The sequence below is a fragment of the Onychostruthus taczanowskii genome, unplaced genomic scaffold (assembly GCF_017590055.1).
Source record: "Onychostruthus taczanowskii isolate IOZ18803 unplaced genomic scaffold, ASM1759005v1 scaffold144, whole genome shotgun sequence".
Classification (NCBI taxonomy): Eukaryota; Metazoa; Chordata; class Aves; order Passeriformes; family Passeridae; genus Onychostruthus; species Onychostruthus taczanowskii.
Genome location: NW_024498619.1, coordinates 165,080 through 185,384, shown reverse-complemented (window position 1 = coordinate 185,384; position 20,305 = coordinate 165,080). Strand labels below are relative to the sequence as shown.

Below are 20,305 nucleotides of genomic sequence, written 5' to 3'. Positions count from 1 at the left end.
CTCTTTCCATCGGTGTGGGAGCAGCTCCTGAATGTATGTGGTGATAAAACACCCTCATCCTCTGCCTGTGAGGGGACAGCAGGAAACTTGGGACCTTGTTAATCTTTGGAATTACTCTTCACAGCACTGTTGTTTTCATAAGTGTTGGCTCTTACTAGAGCTGGTTCCTAATGATGAGTCTGGAGGAGACTGAGGGAGACCTCAAGGGGCTGAAGGACAGCTCCAATCTCTGCTCCCTGTGACAGGGACAGGACCCAGGGAACAGCTGGAGCTGGGCCAAGGGAGGTTTTAGGTTGGATTTTGGGAAAGATTCCCCCAGGAATGGGCACAGCCCTGAGGCTGCCAGAGCTCCAGGGGGGTTGGGACAGCGCTGCAGGGATGGCATTGCTGGGGTGCCTGTGCAGGGCCAGGGGCTGGATCACTGATCCCTGTGGGTCCTTCCAGCTCGGGAGATTCCTTGATGTTTGCCACTGTTGTTTTCTCCTCCCTTGGTGTCTGTGGTGTCACACCCCTCCTGGGTGAAGCTCTGGAGGAGCCGAGATGGTCCCTGCAGAGCCGGCTGCCGCTGCCAGCTCCCGGCACGGCTCCAGCGCTCCGTCTCGCTCCTCCCTGGGCTTTTTTTCTTTGTAATCACTTCTGCTTGGGAAGAATTTAGGTCTCAGAAAAACAGTGAAAGCCCCTTTTTGTGTGAACAGCAGGACAAAAGCTCCCAAAGCCCAGGGAGGATTTTGGTGCTGAAAGCCGGCTCTGTTCCCGGGGTGCTCTCATTGGTGGGGGCTGTTTTGGGATGGGGCTGTCCTGGGCAGGGCTCAGCACCCCATAAATACCCAGCACAGCTCTGGCTCCATGCTTGGCTCTGGAGGCTCGGGCCCTTCATCAGGGAGGATGTACAGCCAGTGAGTATTCCTGAGGCTCCTCTGTGGGAGCACATCCCAGGTGGAGCATTGGCTGGGGCCGGGGGGCAGCAGGGTTTGGAGGGGAGGAGAAGTGGGGAGGTCTCCATGTCTCCATCTCAATCCCATGCCAAGGTGTGCTTCTGGTCTGGGGGAACAGGCTCACCTCCAGGCTCCAGAGGATTGACCAGATTTTGGACCAGAATAATGGAATCCTGGGATGGTTTGGGTTGGAAGGACCTTGAAGCTCATCCAGTGGCTGCCATGGCAGGGGCACCTTCCACTGTTCCAGGTGCTCCAAGCCCTGTCCAGCCTGGCCTTGGGCACTGCCAGGGATCCAGGGCAGCCACAGCTGCTCTGGGCAGAGTTCATCAGCCTGTGCCTGGTGTGTCTTCATGGGCTTTGCAGCAGATAAAATTGGAACCCAACAAATAATCCTTTGCTAAAAAAAAAAAAGAAAAAAAGCTTTTCCAAGAGCTGGAAGATACAAGCTGGATTTTGCTTTCTGATGATTTGGGTGTCCTGGTTTGTTGGGCTGTCCCCTCGGTGTCCCTGTCCCTCCTCATGCTCAGGACAGTTCTCAGCAGCTGTTTGGAGCCTCAGGGCCTTTCCCCATGGAAAGCTGCTTCTCCTTCCTCCCTCAAGTTCTTTGCAAGTCATGGATCGTTCCGTGCAGAAAGATCCATCCTCCCAGCTGTGCTCTGCTCCGGGTTCACCCAGCTGTGCCTTTCAGGGTGGAGCATCCTGCTGGAGGCTACAAGAAGCTCTTTGAGACAGTGGAGGAGCTGTCCTCTCCAGTGACTGCCCACGTCACAGGTTGGTCTGGGCCTCATCTCCTCCTGCTCTCCTTTGCTCCCGCAGCTCAGGGGCTTCCAGGGCTCCGAGGCTTTACAAGGCTGGATGTGAAGGAGCTCACAGGGCTGGTGATTTGGGGTAGAGAAAGGTCAGATTGGGTGGGGAGCTCTTTAGACAATACTGAATGTCTTGGTCCACAGCAGGTGTGAAGAAATCAGAGCTTGAAGAGCTCATATGTGTGTTTAAACACTAAGTTTAATTAGAAAATGAAGTTTTGACTTTCTTGCTGTCGCAATAAAAATTCCTTGGTCTGATTTGCGATGCCCATCCCAACGCTGGGTCTCCTACAGGCAGGATTCCCACCTGGCTGCGAGGAAGCCTCCTGAGATGTGGTCCTGGCTTGTTTGAGGTGGGCTCAGAGCCCTTCTACCACCTCTTTGATGGCCAGGCACTGCTCCACAAGTTCGACTTCAAGGAGGGGCATGTCACCTACCACCGCAGGTACATGCCAGTTTTCCAAGAACAAGGAATAAATAAGGAAGAATTTGCTTGTCTGAAATGCTGGGAACAGGCTGTGCCTGTGGGAGATGCTGGTGTTTTTGAGTCCATGTGGTTATTGGAAAAGCTCTAGCAGTGATAACATTAAACCCAGCTCCAGACGCAAGGTGAGGTTGTGGAGAGCTCCCAGAGCTCTCAGGAGGTTCATCAAAGGAATATTTGTATTTACTGCACAGTCTGGTGTCACTGTAACAGAGTTTCCCCTGCTGGCCCCCCAGGTTTGTCCGGACTGACGCCTACGTGCGAGCCATGACGGAGAAGAGGATTGTGATAACGGAGTTTGGCACCTACGCCTACCCAGACCCCTGCAAGAACATCTTCTCCAGGTACCTCGGGTGGTGCAGACGTTGCTGGGATGTACTACAGAGTTTCTGCTTCCCAGGAGCCCCTGACTGCCTGTTGGTTTTCTCTGCTCAGGTTTTTCTCCTACTTCAAAGGTGTGGAGGTGACAGATAATGCCCTGGTGAATGTCTATCCTGTGGGGGAGGATTACTATGCCTGTACTGAGACCAACTTCATCACCAGGATTAACCCAGACACCCTGGAGACCATCAAGCAGGTGGGTCTTTGTCCTGGGAGGACAGAGGGGTGAAGAAGGAAAACTAAAATGCAAATCATGGAGTCACAGAATAGGTTGGGCTGGCAAGGATCTTAAAGTCCACCCAGTGCCACCCCTGCCATGGCAGGGACACCTCCCACTGTCCCAGGCTGCTCCAAGCCTCATCCAGCCTGGCCTTGGGCACTGCCAGGGATCCAGGGCAGCCACAGCTGCTCTGGGCACCTGTGCCAGGGCCTCACCACCTTCACAGATATTCTTCCCAATATCCCACCTAACTCTGCCCTCCTGTCCCTCCATCCCAGCTCCTCTCCAGCTGTCCTGGAGCCCCATTAGGCACTGGAAGGGTCCCCCCTGAATATTCTCCCCGCCAGGCTGAACACCCCCAGCTCTCCCATGGCAGAGGGGCTCCAGCCCCTGGAGCATCTTCAGGTTAGGGTTGGGGTTTGCAAATCAGAGCTCAGCTGCAGACTTTGAGAGGAACTTCCCACACACAGAGCAAGGATGTATTGACTCACAACACCTTGCAGGGCTTGTGTCTTCCCACCTCCTGCCAGGGAAGCTCCTGACTCTGTCCCTGCTGTTCTCCAGGTGGATCTCTGTAAATATGTGTCTGTCAATGGGGCAACAGCTCATCCCCACATTGAGAACGACGGCACCGTTTACAACATTGGGAATTGCTTTGGGAAAAACTTTGCCCTGGCCTACAACATCATCCGGATTCCTCCTCTGCAGGCAGGTCAGTCAATCCCACCTCGGAGCCAGCTGGGAAACTTTTCCCTTATGAATCATTTCTTTATCCTTTAAATGAACTTTGTTATCGAGTTAGGCTTTTTCTAAGCTCCTTTAATTTTTTTTTAATGTTGTATTTAAAGTCACTTCCAGGTGGCTTCTAAAAGATGAATTTTGTGATAAAGGCAGAAATTTGCTGGGTAGATGCTGTAAGTAAGAGCAAGTGTGGGTGAGACCTCCATAACCTCTCACCTGTCCCATTCCAGACAAGGAAGACCCCATGAACAAGTCGGAGGTGGTGGTGCAGTTCCCCTGCAGTGACAGGTTTAAGCCCTCCTATGTCCACAGGTAACATTCCATGGGGTCAGCAGGTCAGTTGGAATCAGGGACGGGTTTTCACATGTCATCAGCAATGAAAATTAGGTGATTAACTAAAATCAGGGTCATTTTGAGCAATGATCCATGTGTTTAAGATAAGCAACTCCATGGTTTTTGTCCAAACTGACCCCAGTGAGTCCTGATGTGCTCCCCTGCCTTTCCCAACAGCTTTGGGCTGACCCCAAACTATATTGTGTTTGTGGAGACACCAGTGAAAATCAACCTCCTCAAGTTCCTCTCCTCCTGGAGCCTTTGGGGAGCCAACTACATGGACTGCTTCGAGTCCAACGAGACCATGGGGGTAAGCATGGGGTCATCCCAAACTGGGCTGGACTGGGCAGCCACACCTGGCTTGGGAGGTCCCTTGGCTTCACCTTCATTTCCCTGAGCCCAAGGCCAGCTGCTGTGTGGTTTCCAGGTGTGGCTTCACGTGGCAGAGAAGAAGAAAGGCAGGCTCCTCAACCTCAAGTACCGCACCTCGGCCTTCAACCTCTTCCACCACATCAACACCTACGAGGACAACGGGTTCCTGATCGTGGACCTGTGCACCTGGAAGGGGTGAGGCCAAGGGCCCCTGGGCATCACAACTGCCCCTTGCACCACACACACCACTCCCTGCCCTGGCAGATCCCTGCTGGGGCCTCTGGCACTTCCACCAACCCATTTAACATTTAACACGTGGTGACGTGTAGACTATACAGCATTGAGCTCTCCAGAGGTGCAGGGAGCCTGCTTGGCACTCATAATCCAGGACAAAAATATTGTAATCTTTTATTTACTTTTATCTTTAAGAAATGTTAGTGATTGGTGAAGGGTTGATGCTATTCTGGCTCCTGGGGTTGCAATGAGCAGTGTGTGTGAGGCTTGAATGCTGCTCTTCATGTAAACACAGAAATGTGGCACTGAAATGATGAGGTTCAACCCTGTGCTGGCTGCATACCCAGGACACCCTGAGCTGAGCTGATCCTGGCACAGAATCATAGAATTCCAGACTCCTTTGGGTTGGAAGGGACCATAAAATTCCTCCTGTTCCACCCCCTACCATGAGCAAGTGCTGAACACCAGCAGTTGCTGGGTTTTCCTGGCAGGGGCTGTGGTGCACTCACAGCTTAGCTCTGCTGAGGAGCTGGACTGGGCCTTCTGTCACTCTGTTCTGCCCCATCCCTGGCAGTGTCCAAGACCAGGTTGGACAGGGCTTGGAGCACCCTGGGACAGTGGAAGGTGTCCCTACCCATGGCAGGGGCTGAGACAAGATAAACATTAAGGCCCCTCCCAACCCAAACCACTCTACACTTCTGTGAATTTTAGGCAAAAACCACCTACACCTCCCCCCCACTTGCAAATCCCAGCTGTGTTTCTCTCTGTGGTGCTGTTTGGTGCAGGTTTGAGTTTGTCTACAATTACCTGTACCTGGCCAACCTTCGGGCCAACTGGGACGAGGTGAAGCGGCAGGCGGAGAAGGCACCGCAGCCCGAGGCCCGCAGATACGTCCTGCCCCTGAGCATCGACAAGGTATGCAGGCTGCTCTCTCCCCACCAGGCCTCCTGCCCCACTTACTTCAAATTCAACCTTTTAATTTAGAGGGCAAACCTGAAGTATGGGCTTTCAGAGAAACTTTGTGTTTTCTTCAGCTGATCAATGTTTTTCTAGTTTATTTATATGGCTGTCCGGAGAGGTTGTGGCTGCCCCATCCCCTGGAAGTGTCTGAGGTTGGGCTGGATGGAGCTCTGAGTAACTGGTCTAGTGGAAGGGGTCCCTACCCACGGAGAAGAAAATGAGATGAGCTTAAGATCCCTTCCAACCCAAACTCTTTGATGACTCCACATGTTACTGTTCATGGCAGAGCCTCTGGGGCAGCAGTCAACACTGGATCTGCCCATAGCACAGAAGGGAGCAGCCACAGCCCAAGCATGTGTGGTTAAATCCTCCAGCCCTCAGTGTGAGGTCCCTGGAGCTGCCAGCCTGGCACAGACAGAGCTCTCTGGCTGGCAGCTCCTGGGTTCCTTTCCATGACCCCGCTCGTGGGCCGAGGGCTGCAGGGGACCGGTCAGCAGAGCCTCTCACGGAGCTCACTGGGCTGTGGATCAAGTGAGAAGTGCAAGCCCACGTGGCAGTGCTTAATGAAACCTCTGAATGCCTTCAGCAGGGAGGGAAGTTGTGTTTGGGCTGAGGAACAGGACAGTTCTTGCAGCACTGCCAAGCACACAGCAGCAGTTGCCTCCTGCCACTCCTGAGGCTCTGCCACAGGTTGCTGCCTTCCCTGTTCAGTGCTACAGTTCTGTGCAAACAAACCAGAACTTTTCTCCAGTCTCTTGTGTATTTATTTCTCTTTGTCACAGGCTGACACAGGGAAGAACCTGGTCACCCTGCCCTACACGACAGCCACAGCGACGCTGCGCAGTGACGAGACCATCTGGCTGGAGCCAGAGGTGATTTTCTCAGGGCCACGTCACGGTACGATGACACCCCAGCTCCCCCAGGTCACAGAAGCCACCTGCTGCCTGCACACCTTGTCCCACTAACCCTCAGCATTTATACATATTTATTTTTCCTTGTAGCCTTTGAATTCCCTCAGATCAACTACAGGAAGTACGGTGGGAAGCCGTACACGTACACCTACGGGCTGGGGCTGAACCACTTTGTCCCAGACAGGGTAACTATGAGCCAGTGGGGGATGGCTTCAGTTTGGGGACAGCAAGGAGTATTTCTGAGCTCTGTGGTTGTGTGTTGTCCCCACCTTTAGCTGTGCAAGCTGAACGTGAAAACCAAGGAGACCTGGGTGTGGCAGGAGCAGGATGCGTACCCGTCGGAGCCGATCTTCGTTTCCCACCCGGATGCTCTGGAGGAAGATGATGGTAATGCTGGGGGTGGTGCCATTGGGATTGGGATTGGGATTGGGACTGGGAAGGGCTGTGCCAGGCTGGCTTCGGGGCTGAGGTGGGACAGGTGCTAACACTGGTGAGAAATTTCTGAGGAAACATGGGAAAACTAAAACTAGAATAATAAAATTTTTGGGCTGGGAAGGAACTTAAAACTCATCCCGTTCCACCCGCTGCCATGGGCATGGACACGTTCCACAGGCTGCTCCAAGCCTTGAACCTGGCCTTGGACATTGCCAGGGCTGGGGCAGCCACAGCTTCCCTGGGCAGCCTGTGCTGTGTCCCTGCCCGTGTCCCTCAGCATCGATGACACTCCCGGGATTTCTGGTGCCCCGAGTGCCAGGGCTGCTCTCGCCTTGCCCAGCCGGGGTCAGACACAGCCCACACCCAGCTGAGCCACACCCATCGTGTTCTCACCTTGCAGGGGTGGTGCTGAGCATCGTGATCAGCCCGGGGGCAGGGCCCAAGCCTGCCTTCCTCCTCATCCTCAACGCCAAAGACATGAGCGAGGTGGCCAGGGCTGAGGTGGAGGTGAACATTCCCGTGACATTCCATGGGCTTTTCAAAAGAGCATGAGCACAAACAGCAACACCGGGCCCAGGCTTCTTCCGGCTCCCAAAAGGTGCAGTCTCCGTTTACAGGTGACCCAAATTCCTTCCACAGCCCTTTGCATTTTTGGGGCTGCTTAACTCAGATCAAGCAGTTCAGTCTTGTCAATGATTCTTCAAAATGGCTAATCAGGTATTTTTTGAATGCACCCTTTGGTATCACTTCCAGCTAAACCACAAATTGGGGGTGGTGGAGAGGTTCTGTTTATGCAAAATAAAACTTTGTAGCTGCAGCAGAGTGAAGAGGCTGAAAGAGCAGAGAGTTACCTCAACACTTTTACACGTGGTAACATTGTGTACAACTGGCTGTGCTCTGTTACATGGTGGAGAATTTTTAGCCCATACTGAAGGATTCTGGATTTAAACATCATCCTGGTCATTGCTGTGGTATCCTCAGAGCAATCCCAGTGGAGTTTTCCACAGCTGCTTTGGGAATCCCAAGAGTATGGCAGGCAGAGTTTTGTTCTTCACCCAGGCTGCAAACTGCACACCTTCCCTTGTGTGTTTGCTCCTTTCCCTTTCTTTTGTCCAAGTGCAGCTCCTTGATTTCTGGATTTCATGTTAAAACATGGACATGAAAAAAAATCAAGCAATTGTTACCCCTTGGGCTAACTTTGCTTCCTTAGAGTGCTACAGATGTTCAGCTTAATCCTTCCTTCTCCCAAAATAAACTTTCAGCTGATGTTAAAAGATGCTATTGTTGAGAATAAAAACTTCCTGCCAGCAGATTTACAATCTGGGATTCTTGTTTGTCTTCAATTGTTCAACACTTTTATTAATGGTAGCAAAGAATTAGAAAATCTTTACACTCAAAGTTCTGGTAGAGGGTTCTGGTTTGAGGGGTCTGCAGTTACATCCTGATTATGGGATGGGAACGGGGAGACACAGCCTGGTACTTCTTCTGCTCCATGATCTCCAAGCACTGGGCAATCACCTAATTAAAAACAAAAAACAATATAAACAATGGGCCTCAAACAAAAAAAAACCCCAACCAGTGCAACTCATTAGTTCTGTGCTTATTTATTTGTTCCTTTGGTTTGTGAAACACTGAACATGGTAACATGAACAGTTAAACTCTCTCTTATTTTCATGTATAGCTCATAAAGTGGGAATTTCAGGGCTCTAGGACTAAAACCACTTCTTGGTGCTCTCCCGTTATCAAAGTTCCCATAAACTTCATGGAAATATTTACCATCCACATAGTTCCATAAATATGTACCATATTTAGAAGGGTTGTGTTGTGATTTAACCCCAGCTAAAACCAGGACAGATTGAGATCTTCAAGTAAACAAACTTCAGAAGTGCAGGGAAGATTTTTATTGCTAACAAACAATGTAACAAGGAAAAATAAAAGAACAAAGGCAACAGCTTTCAGAAAGAACCTAAAGGAGGGAGGGATGTCTGCCAATTTCAAATCAATAAAAAGGCAGGGGAGCACCCCAAATGTACACAGCAAATTTAAAGCAAGAAGAGAAAATTGCAAAAAGCAACATGCCAGGATAAAAGAATGTTTTGCAAACAAAAGGAATTCTGAGGAGGCCAAACTCCAAAGAGTGAAGATATGGGTAATTATAAGGAAAAAAGGAATTCAGATGCAGATTCAAATTATGGTAAAGCCAAAGGAGAGGCTCAGTGAGGAAAAGCTGTGGTCAAGTAACCAGAATTCAAGAGAAACTTTTTTGATAAAGTAATGGGGAAGAGACAGGATGAGAATTACAGAGAGAAATTCCATGGAGTGAGAAGTGGGAGCCTCAGGTCTGGAACCAGCACACTGCCAGCCCTGAGTGAGCCATGTTCACCCACTGTGAGACTGGAGAATAAAAGGGCCTAAAAAGAAAACCCACCTTCCTGGTGTCTTGAGGAAGAATGATCCCATCATCCCAGAGCCTGGCAGAGGAGTAAAAGGCACTGCTTTCTTCCTCTAGCCTGGAGAGGGCAGAGAATTGAACAGGCTTAAAAGCACAATAAAAACAGCAGAGCAGTGAAAAGAAATTGCAGCTGAAAGCAGGCAAATCCATCCATCTGAAGAGAATGGGCAGCACTGCTGTTAAAATTATTCAGAAACCAGCAAATAACAGAGTTGACAATTCTGCAGTAACAGGAAGACCCTAACAGAAAGACATCAAATTACATTGAAATTTAAAATATTTTTTAGTAGATCCATGTTTGTTTCATTAGTCAGGATGTGTTGCTCTGTAAGATGAACAAAAGTAGGTGATTTAACAATGAAATCCCTGTTAGGTTTATATTGAATGTCCTTACTTTGCCTTCAGCTGTTTTAGCTCCAGCTCCTCTCCTGTCCAGTCCCCAGCTGGGGCAACTGTGGGGAAATGCTGAGAATCCACAAGACCAACTCTTGCATTGGGCCACAGGAACAGAAAGTTTGGACTGAATGATCTCCCACACTACAAGGGAAAAACCAAACAACAGAACAAACCCACAGAGATGAATCACAAAAAGGTGTCTGTGGGATGAGACAACCAAGGGCAAGGCAGCATGGAACACAAGTGGATTTGTATGAGGGCAGACCCCCTGTGCTAGGAACCACCACCTCCCCACTGCCCTCAATATTTCTATTTTAATATTGCATTTTGAATTCCAAGCACTTCCACGTTTAATTCTTCCATGTCTGCTTCTCAGCAATCACATGCATTGTTGCATGTCTTACTTAAATATCAGTTCAGAGCTCGAGTTCCCCAGCTGTGTTTTAGAACTGCAGTGACACTTGAGCAGTGTGACAGGTGTGTCCCCAAGCCCTGGACTGGTGCCACCCATACCATGACGTAGCTGTCACTCCCAAAGCAGCCTCCAATGACAATGGTTATTTTGGGAACAGCAGCACAGGCAACTGCAGCCATCATGGAGGCCTGGGCCTTCAGCCTGTTGGAATGAGCCTCTGCCTGGAATAGAAATAGATATCTTAGGTCCTTTAAGACGTTGTTATAGATTCTCCCCACTCCCAACAAACTTGTATTTCTAATTTATTTATTTATTTATTTACTTATTTACAGTTCTGCAGAAACAGATCTGGGATCTAATGGAGGTTTTACTTTCCTTAGCCCAGGACAAATCCTACTGGGCTTTAATGCCTTTACTTTTAAAAGAGAAATAGCCAATTTTCTGAAGTGCAGAGGAAGCAGAGGAATCAATAAGTTGTATTTCAATGCCAAAAGCACTGCAAATCCCAAACTTTCCAGCCTTGCCAACTGAACTGTATCATTTTATTGAACTGTATTATTATCAGCATCCAGCCCTGCTTAAAATTCAAGTGAGAAAGTTCTTGAATCTTTCTATTAGCAAAGTCATTACGAAGCTTCATCAAGAGTGCTTAAAAAACTAATTTTCCTAACAGTTAATAATTCTGAAAATCTAACTTTAGGCCCAACAAGAGCTAAGAGTCGTTTGAAATGCATGACTAATTTGTTTGAAGCAAACATGCCATACCTGTGAGATGCTTGCAGGCCCTGCTGGCTGTGGAGCAGTGTTTTGGAGGAAGAGGATGGGAATTCCCCTCTGGCCACAGAGCTGGACGAAGTGGCTGCCCTTGAGAGCAGCATCATGAGCCAGCTCCCCATTGCTGGCCACTATCCCCACCAAGTGCCTACAGAACAAACATGGACAGTTTGACTCCATGATTTGAGAGGTCCTTTCCAATCTCAGCAATTCCATGATTCTCCCTTTTGAACCCTAGGAATGACTGGAGTGGTGTGGAACCTGCTGAGGCCACAAAAGCTGTTGAGAAATGCACATCCATCCGTTTGGATGGGGAATGTTCCCAGCCATACCCTTCCACATGGCCAAATCCTGTCACCAGTGTTGTTCCATAAGTAGCCTTGAATTCCTGGAATCTGCTTCCATCCACCAGCCGGCTCAGGATCTGCAAAGAAATACACAGACTTGACTTTACTAGAGAATCTGAGGTGAAAATAGGAGAGTTCTGCTAAAAGAAATGCTCTGTTCAAACAGCAGCAGATCTGAGTTACACAAGATGGGCACAGAGGGTCTTTGGGTGAATTGCTAAATGCTCAATATGCACAAACCATCCAATTTGTGTTTGGTTTCATTACCAACTGTGTATTTTAAGACAAAGGTCGACTCCAAAATTATTTTAGTTTTACAAAGCACAATTGTTCCTGTGCATAAAAATGTAAAAAAAAGCAAAAACCACACCCCAGTGTGTGCAGTTTCAGACTTTGTGCAGAGGAAATGCTTGGTTCATAAGGCTCATGTTTTTTTCCAACAGAGTTAAAAGCTGCCTTCAAAGCTTTCTACAGTCAATTCCCTCAAGTGCAGGGACTTAGCCCTGCAGGAAAAGATACTGCATTCACATCCATGGAGACAAAATCTCATGTAGAACACAATGGAAACAGTGTGGGCAGCTCTGCATGTCTCTGCTTAAGCTTCAGTGTCTCTCCCTACCTCAAACAAGTTTGATTTGAGTGGTGTTGTTTTTCCAGTCAGTAATTTCACCATTTCTTTTACATTATTTGAATGCTTGGGGGAAGAAACAAAAAGGCAGGGGAAGGGAAACACAGACATTAAAGGGGTGTATGTTCTCAAGGCAGCCAACACAGTGTAAGACATAAAGAAAGCATCCCAATAGTGCATGGAAACAGCTGGGCAGCACTGGCACAATCTGGGATTATTTTATCTCCAGCAGGATTTCAGGTATTTCAATATTTGTATAATAAACATTTAAATATTTCTACAGTAAATATAAATTATTTATTACAAATATTTTAATAATAAATTTAAATCTTTTCTGTAATCCCACAGAACTATTGTCATCCTGCTCTGTTTCAGGCTTAAGACAGGCTGGCAACAGACAAGGTAATAATCCAGAATAACATCTGGAGCTGTGGGATGGAGCAGAGTGAAGGATGCAGGAATGAAATCCCTGTTCCCTTACCAGTTTGACAGGAAGAGTGCAGCTGTAGCCCAGTGGTGCCAGGCCCAGGAGCTCCTCAGGGCTGTACAAGGGACTGTCAGGCTCCCTGTCCTGCTCTGGCACTGGCTCATAGTTTAAGGTAGAGACAACATTACGAATGCACTCATAGGCCTCCTCCTCTGAGGGTGCAAAATGGTCACTGCAGCCACTGACTCTAGGAGAGACAGACATTAATTAGCATTCAATTAATGAGTTCTGAATCCTGAGAGAAAACACAAACTCTAGGAAAAAAGCTGAGGCTCTCCAAATGCCCTGTGGAAATACTGTGTGATTTGTTTCTGTATGAATGAGCTGAAAGCAGCCACTCAGTGGAATTTCCATGCAGTCCAATCCCAAACTAAATTCACAGTAAGGAGCTGTTTTTCCCTGTGACTTTTGTGTTTATCTGGATTAAACAAAGATCTTGGCATCTATGTTTGATATGCTGTTGTTGCAGACAATATCAAAAAGGGAAAAGAGGAAAGCAAACTTCAGGAATTATTTCAAAATAAGTGGTTGCAGCCAAGATATAAAGATAGGAATGTATTCCATGTAGCAAAATTGGGTTAAATATGTTTATTCTGGAAAACCCTTGGAAAAGAGAAGACAGCATCCCTCTTCTGTAGCTGCTCACTGTGAGGCACAGAGGAAATTACTTGCCTGAAGTTGTTCAAGAAGTATGTGGAACAACAGAGACCCAAATCCAACCTGTCCAGTCCCTGCCTCACCCCATCAATAACCTCATTTTACTTCCATTTGGCTGATTTAACCCAAACCCCTGAACCTGAGAAGGCAAGCCAGTGTAACCACAGGTTCCACCCTTAGCCCTGCTCTGAAATGCCAATGCCACATTCCTGTCAGGCTGAGAGTGCTGAATTCCCTTTTTTGAGAATACTCCACATACTGTGAGTGAAGCCTGGCTCCTCCAAGGTCCTCAGGAGAGACATCTTCTCCCGTGGCAGCTTTCACCAGGGGTGGTCCAGCCAGGAACAGTGTCCCAATTTTATCAATGATCACGGATTCCTCGGCCATGGTGGGCACATAGGCACCTCCAGCCACACAGGAGCCACACACCACGGCCACCTGAGGGGACACAGACACAGCAGGGCTGCAGAGGGGACAGGAAAGGCAAAGCCAAGCCCAAAGTTGTTTCAGAAGTGCAGAAAGTGCTAAATCACAGCTTGGGGAACAAACCAGAGACAGCACAAAATTTACTACACAATTACTCCTTTCCTACTCCCCCCTGCACTCACTCCCCAAGCCACTGTACCTGAGGGATTCCCATGGCAGACATGATTGCCTCATTGTAGAAAACTCTGCCACCGTGCAGCTTGTCAGGAAACAGCTCTGACTGAGGGACAGGGAAAAGAAAAAGAGATTTTCAATGGTAACTGTGAAAGTTGATGCTTCCCTTTCACTCCATTCATTCCCAAACACACCAAAACTGACACTGGGAAGGTCCCCATTAATCATCACTCCTGAGCCTTTCATATACAGCATTCATTATGGTCTTTATTCCTTTATACACTGTGAAATCCCCCAAAAAGATCCATTTGCTTTGAAAGCACAGATTAAGTTTTGTGATTTTTTTCCTGAAATTAATATATTCTACACAAACTGACTGTAAATGTGGAGAAGGGAAGGGTGGTAGTTCTACTTCATCTGTGAAATGCCTTCAGCAGTTTCCTTTTTTGCTTAGTTTTGGATACAATTCCGGGTAAACTTCCAGGTAACTTTTAACATTTAATAATTTTAAATAACTTTAAAATTCCAGGTAACTTTTCCTGTGTGCTTGCCCTCAGTGTGGAGAGAGAACAACTACAGTCTCTCTGACAGGATGATCTCTGCATTTCATAAAAGAACCTGTTCAAATTCTTATTTTGCTGTCAGAATTGCAAAACCTCCACTTTTAAAGGCCATAGAGCTTAGTGCACCACTGGCACAAAGAGGACAATAAAATACAGAACACTTCAGAGATTCTGGAGTGAAAATAGACACCTCCCACTGTGTATAAAGACACAAAAGCAGTTCAGCACACTCACTGGATTTCCTAACCCCTGCTCAGGTGGGAGGTGCAGGACTAGCCCAAGGGATGAAATAAATACTGATATTTTCTGCTCTGCAGAGTGCCAGCAGTACCTGCAGGGGTAGGAAGGCTCCCCCACTGTCCACCAGGTGCACAGACAGCAGCCTGTTCTCCATGGCGATTTCCTGGGCTCTCAATTGCTTTTTCACTCCAATTGGGTAAATGGTTCCTCCTTTCACAGTGGCATCATTTGCAATGAAGACACACCAGACCCCACTGATTCTGCCAATTCCTGCAAGCAGTACCACACATATCTATTTAAAGCAACAGCCAAAGCAAGGGGGAAAACCTTTTGACTTTTTCAGGAGTTTTTCTCAGTAATGCTACATCAAGAAGCTCCAAATTAACTTGAAAATACCACACAGGGAAAAAAAAAAATCTACACTGTTCTCTGGAATTACAGTATTTAAAAATTCATCTAAATGAGAGAAGAACCTCAAATAAATTTACTTACTTCTGGTGATAATGTAACAGAAAAAAATACACTGTGACTCCCAACCCTTGAGATAAAAGGGAAGGCAGTGAAAAATTACCCCATAAAGCTGGAAAATATAACTATCTGTGAGGAAAAAAAGGGTTTTCACACTGTTCTTCTAGTTACTTTTTAAACTGAAACCACTCTTCAAAATGCAATTTCGCTGATATTGAATGAAATTGAATTTCATTGAATTTCAATGACATTTCATTTTGAAGAGCTGTTCCAGTTTAAAGAGACAATGTCTGCATAGAAAATGCGACTGTCTGTGATTTGAAAAATCATTTCAAAATGTATGCCACAGCTCCTGCTTCTCACAGCAACTTTGCCCCCTCTCCTTTAAGAGTCAACAGCTGATTTGACACACCACCCTGCATCTTTTGGGACAAAAATTAGTAAGTAGAATAACTAAATCTAGAAGAAATTAAAAACTGTTCTTTCAAAGGTGTCTCCCATTATAGTAAAACAACAGTGGCTGAACTCTCCCCTGCTGGGAATAAGACCTTGACAAAACCAGTGTTCACTTTTCCAAGGAAAGCACTTCGGAGAGTAAAACATCCCACAACCTTCATTCCACGCAACGTTTCCCTGCCCGTTTCCCTTTCCCAGCGCCCCCAAATCCCGTTACCCGTGAGGCAGCCGGCAGCAGGGACATCCCCGTAGGGCATGTGCAGCCCTGCCAGGGGGGACAGCTCCAGGAAACGCGCATCGTCCAGCAGCAGCCTCAGGCGCTCCCGCACGAACGCCTTCTTGTTGCGCTGCGTGTGCCTCAGGACGGCGTTTTGACCCCCTCCTTCCTTCACCCTCTCCAGCAGCTCCGAGTACCTGACGGGTAAAACCCGAAGTTTCGCTCATGGGGAAAAGCTGCGGGGTGAGGAGACACGCCGGAGAGGAGAGGTGGATTCCGGAGGGACACGGACAGCGGGAGAGGTGGGGCCGCAGGAACCTCAGGAGTTCAACACGGCCGAGTGCAGGTCCTGCTCTGGGCCGGGAAAATCCCAAGGGCAAACACGGGCTGTGGGAGAAGGAGACTGGGAGGATTTGGGGTGTTGCTGGATGAGAAGCTCATCCTGCACTGCCCAGAAGAGGCCCCGGAGCTGCTGCAGGGCTGGAGCCCCTCTGGAGAAAAGCCCTGCTGGGAAACAGAGCTGAGGTTCTTCCCTCTGGGAATGCTCCAAGGCTGGCAGAGCTGGGGGTGCTCACCTGGAGAGGAGAAGGATCCAGGGGGAGCTCAGAGCCCCTGGCAGGGCCTGGAGGGGCTCCAGGAGAGCTGGAGAGGGACTGGGGACAAGGATGGAGGGACAGGAGACAGGGAGTGGCTGTGAGCTGAATGTGGGTAGATTTAGATATTGGGATTTTGGGAAGGAATTCCTGGCTGGCAGGGTGGGCAGGCCCTGGAATAGAATTCCCAGAGCAGCTGTGGCTGCCCCTGGATTCCTGGCAGTGCCCAAGGCCAGGCTGGATGAGGCTTGGAGCAGCCCAGGACATTGGGAGGTGTCCCTGCCATGGGCCCTCCTGACCCAAACCATTTTCCTTACAAGTTACCCTTTAGCAGACTGAGCTTAAATATATTGCACAGTTTTCACACAAATGGCATGAAAATGAAGATAAATTCACATTTTCAGATTATTGTTTTTCCAAGGTGTAATAAAAAGCAAAGGTCTATTATTTAAAGCAAACATTTCACTTTTCTTAGCCAAAAACTGCTTAATAAAGCCAATAATATAATATATAATAATGAGGATATTATAATGTGCCCGTCCTAATTCAGCATGAACCTGCATGTTCCACCTGCTCTTGGGAATAATCCAGCCAAGAGCTTCCTCTGTCAGGCCCTGCAACAAGTTTATCTGACAAAAATCAGTAACTGGGAAGTGGAATAAATTAATAAATCTGGAAGATATACTAAAAGCAGGGAATACTGCAGTGTCACAGGGAGGAAGTGATTACCCAATGGTATTGTCAGGGCAGCACCAGGTATAGGTAAAAAACTGAATAAATGTAAACAAACGTGGTATCTCAACTTTGGTCTTAAATAAACCAAGTTCTTCCTTGATTTCAAACACATTTTCCCCTGAGATGCATCGCCTTTAACTGTAAATGTTGTTTGACACAAAGGCTCACACAGCCCTTTGTGTGTGATTCTGTTATGTGAGCGTGGCTCCCTGCACACTCTGGAGGCTGGAAAAACTTCGGAGGAAAAGGATTTTAATCATGTCCTCAATGCCACCACAGGAGGGCACAGTGTGTTTTGCAAAGCTTTGCTTCCAGCTCCCGGATCACTCCCCTCAAAGCCCTTTGCAACTGTGCCATCTGATCCTTCGGGACAAACACATAAAACACATTTTTTCGTTTTATCTGTTAATGATGATGGACTGCAGCACCCATCCCCTACTGTCAGGAGTGTGTGAGTCACCATTTACGTCTTTGCATTCAAAACGCAACACGGTAGGTCTGGAAAAAGTATTTCTTGGCAACATACACAAAACAACACACGGCACTGTTTTAAATAGTTTGCACCTCGATTTGGGCATTTCAGTCAACATTTCACGGACTGGTTGGAAGGGACCTCAAAGCTCATCCAGTGCCACCCTCTGCCATGGGCAGGGACACCAGGCTGCTCCAAGCCCTGTCCAACCTGGCCCTGGACACTTCCAGGGATTGGGCAGCTGCATTGCTCCATGGAAACAAATGCTACGTAGGTCTGGAAAAAGTGTTTCTTGGCAATATACGCAAAACCAACACATGGCACTGTTTCAAATAGTTTGCACCTCGATTTGGGCATTTCAGTCAACATTTCACGGACTGGTTGGAAGGGACCTCAAAGCTCATCCAGTGCCACCCTCTGCCGTGGGCAGGGACACCAGGCTGCTCCAAGCCCTGTCCAACCTGGCCCTGGACACTTCCAGGGATTGGGCAGCTGCATTGCTCCATGGGGCAAGAATTGTCCCATGTTAAAAGTCTCTAAATTGTCCTTCAATACATAATTGACTCTTATACTATGTCACAAATAGCAACGCTCTAAAAACCCCACAAAACCGCTTTATTACCTTTTAATCGCAGCCTCGCTGTTCCTTAAATTCTCTTGGAACGCATCTCGGTACGCGGCGGGGACACATCCGTCTAGAACCGGGAATGTTTTGGGATGGCACCTGGATTTGGGTTTATTACTTAAAAACCGGCGGGGAGGCAGGTGCTGTGTCCTTCCCCAGCCCTGCCCCAGCAGCGGCAGCTGCCGGTATTCCCTCTGGAGCAGGCAGAAAGGGGTGTTCTCCCGATACTCCCTCTGGAGCAGGCGGAGCGGGGGTTGTTCCCGATATTCCCTCTGGAGCAGGCGGGTCAGGGGCTGCAGCGGCACGGAGGGCCCGGGGCGCCGCCGGCCCAGGGCGCACAGCTGGGCCGGGCTCCACATGGCCCCGAGAGCTGAGGGACAACGAGTGACAGGAATTAAAGAGCGGGTTCCCTCGGCTGAGGTGCAGCGCGGTCCCTTCGCCTCGGGAGCGGGGCATGAGGGGACCCCCCGACTCCATTCTGCCGTGAGGGGACACCCCGCTGCCTGCCCTGCCGCGGGGGCCGTGAGGGGACACCCTGACTCCAACCCTGCGTCGGAGGTGGAGAGGCGGCACTCCTGGCTCCCGTCTTCCCGCAGGGGTCGTGAGGGGACACACCACTGGTTCCCGCTTTGATACGGGGGATCGTGAGGAGCCACTTTGACTCCAGTGGGTCGTGAGAGGACACCCCTGTTCCTGCGGGGTTCGTGAGGGGACACCCCTGTTCGCGCGGGGGCCGTGAGGGGACAACCCTGTACCCACGGGAGCTGTGAGGGGACACCCCTGTTCCTGCTGGGGTCGTGAGGGGACAACCCTGTACCCGGGAGGGCCGTGAGGGGACATCTCTGTACCAAAGGGGCCATGAGGGGACACCCCCGGTTCCCGCAGGGATCGTGAGGGGACAGCCCTGTTCCCGCGGGGGCCGTGAGGGGACATCTCTGTACCAGAGGGGCTTTGAGGGAACATCCCCGTTCCCGCGGGGGCCGTGAGGGGACAGCCCTGTTCCCGCGGGGGCCATGAGGGGACCCCCCCGGTTCCCGCAAGGATCGTGAGGGGACACTCCCGGTTCCCGCAGGGATTGTGAGGGGACAGCCCCGATTCCCGCAGGGATCGTGAGGGGACCCCCCCGGTTCCCGCGGGGGCCATGAGGGGACACCCCTGTTCCCGCGGGGGCCGTGAGGGGACACCCCCGGTTCCCGCGGGGTTCGTGAGGGGACACCCCCGGTCCCTGCCGTGCCACGGCGGCCGCGAGGGGACAGCCTCGCACCGGGCCGTGCCGGGAGGGCCCAGCCGGGCCTGCGGAGCGCGGCGGGGCCGGGACCGGGGCCGCCCGGGCCGGGTAGGGAGCGCGGGGCCGCGGCCTCTGCACCGGCGCTCCCCGGCCCCGCTGGCCCCGCTCCCCGCCCACCCCGTGCCCGCCCGGCCAGGCAGACCCCGCCGCCACCGCCCTTTCCTTACCCCGTGCGGTCCCCGCCCGCCTGTCGGGGCGGCTCCGCAGGACGGCCCGCCCTCGGTGTCCTGTGCCCTCGGTGTGTGTCCCGTGCCATGTGTGTCCTCTGTCCCTGGTGTCCTGTGCCCTCGGTGTGTGTCCGGTGCCATGTGTGTCCTCTGTCCCTGGTGTCCTGTGCCCTCGGTGTGTGTCCCGTGCCATGTGTGTCCTCTGTCCCTGGTGTCCTGTGCCCTCGGTGTGTGTCTGGTGCCATGTGTGTCCTCTGTCCCTGGTGTCCTGTGCCCTCGGTGTGTGTCCCGTGCCATGTGTGTCCTCTGTCCCTGGTGTCCTGTGCCCTCTGTCCCATGCCCCGGGTGTCCAGCGCACTCGCTGTCCCCTTCCTTGTGCGTCCTGTGCCACAGGTGTCCTCTCAAATCAAGTTTATAGAATATTGAAACGAATTTGACTTTTCTCCTTCCACACCTCATCCCATGTCTGGGCTGCTTTGGTTTGCCATTGTCAACCATGGCACAACCTTCTAGAAATTACTCTGTGTTGCCTTTCAGTGCCTTCATTAAAATGCATCCCTGCCAGGGAGCTCTTTATCCGTATTATACATATTAATAAGGCTGGGTAGCAATAATTAAGGGATGACTAATATGTTCGTGAGTGAAAGTATCCAACATGGGCTGGAATTCGTAGGTAAATAGGGTATATATGTTAATAAAAAATCTCGAAGGTAATAATTAAAATTTCCTGAGATATAATAATTTAAAATAATATTTGCTGTCCTTTTACAGTTGTAGCAGACAGGACACTTTTCAGTGCTGTGCACCCTTGTAGCAGGAAGCTCATTTCAGATGGAGCTGTGGGAGGAGGTGCTGCTGTCCCAGGGGATGTGCCTGAGTCCCTGTGGCTGTCCCTGTGGCTGTCCCAAAC

The 20,305-nt window shown here is 49.8% G+C and overlaps 2 protein-coding genes across 2 annotated transcripts; one reads left to right on the top strand and one right to left on the bottom strand.

The window, feature by feature from the left end:
- Positions 1-885: 885 nt before the first annotated feature.
- On the top strand, positions 886-8,125 carry RPE65 (retinoid isomerohydrolase RPE65). Its single transcript, XM_041398343.1, has 14 exons — positions 886-896; positions 1,627-1,709; positions 2,039-2,189; positions 2,465-2,572; positions 2,664-2,805; positions 3,394-3,541; positions 3,801-3,882; positions 4,081-4,213; positions 4,331-4,470; positions 5,295-5,424; positions 6,252-6,366; positions 6,471-6,565; positions 6,656-6,767; positions 7,216-8,125. The coding sequence occupies exons 1-14, from the start codon at positions 886-888 to the stop codon at positions 7,365-7,367; spliced, it is 1,602 nt and encodes a 533-aa protein (XP_041254277.1). The 3' UTR covers positions 7,368-8,125.
- A 22-nt stretch (positions 8,126-8,147) lies between these two features.
- Positions 8,148-19,523, bottom strand: LOC121332643 (methylcrotonoyl-CoA carboxylase beta chain, mitochondrial-like). Its single transcript, XM_041398317.1, has 13 exons — positions 19,396-19,523; positions 17,938-18,310; positions 15,516-15,712; positions 14,466-14,644; positions 13,597-13,677; positions 13,231-13,409; positions 12,309-12,501; positions 11,185-11,276; positions 10,844-11,000; positions 10,177-10,299; positions 9,662-9,804; positions 9,244-9,325; positions 8,148-8,333 (listed from the first exon to the last, which is right to left on the bottom strand). The coding sequence occupies exons 2-13, from the start codon at positions 18,297-18,299 to the stop codon at positions 8,250-8,252; spliced, it is 1,872 nt and encodes a 623-aa protein (XP_041254251.1). The 5' UTR covers positions 18,300-18,310; positions 19,396-19,523; the 3' UTR covers positions 8,148-8,249.
- Between the last annotated feature and the right edge of the window lie 782 nt (positions 19,524-20,305).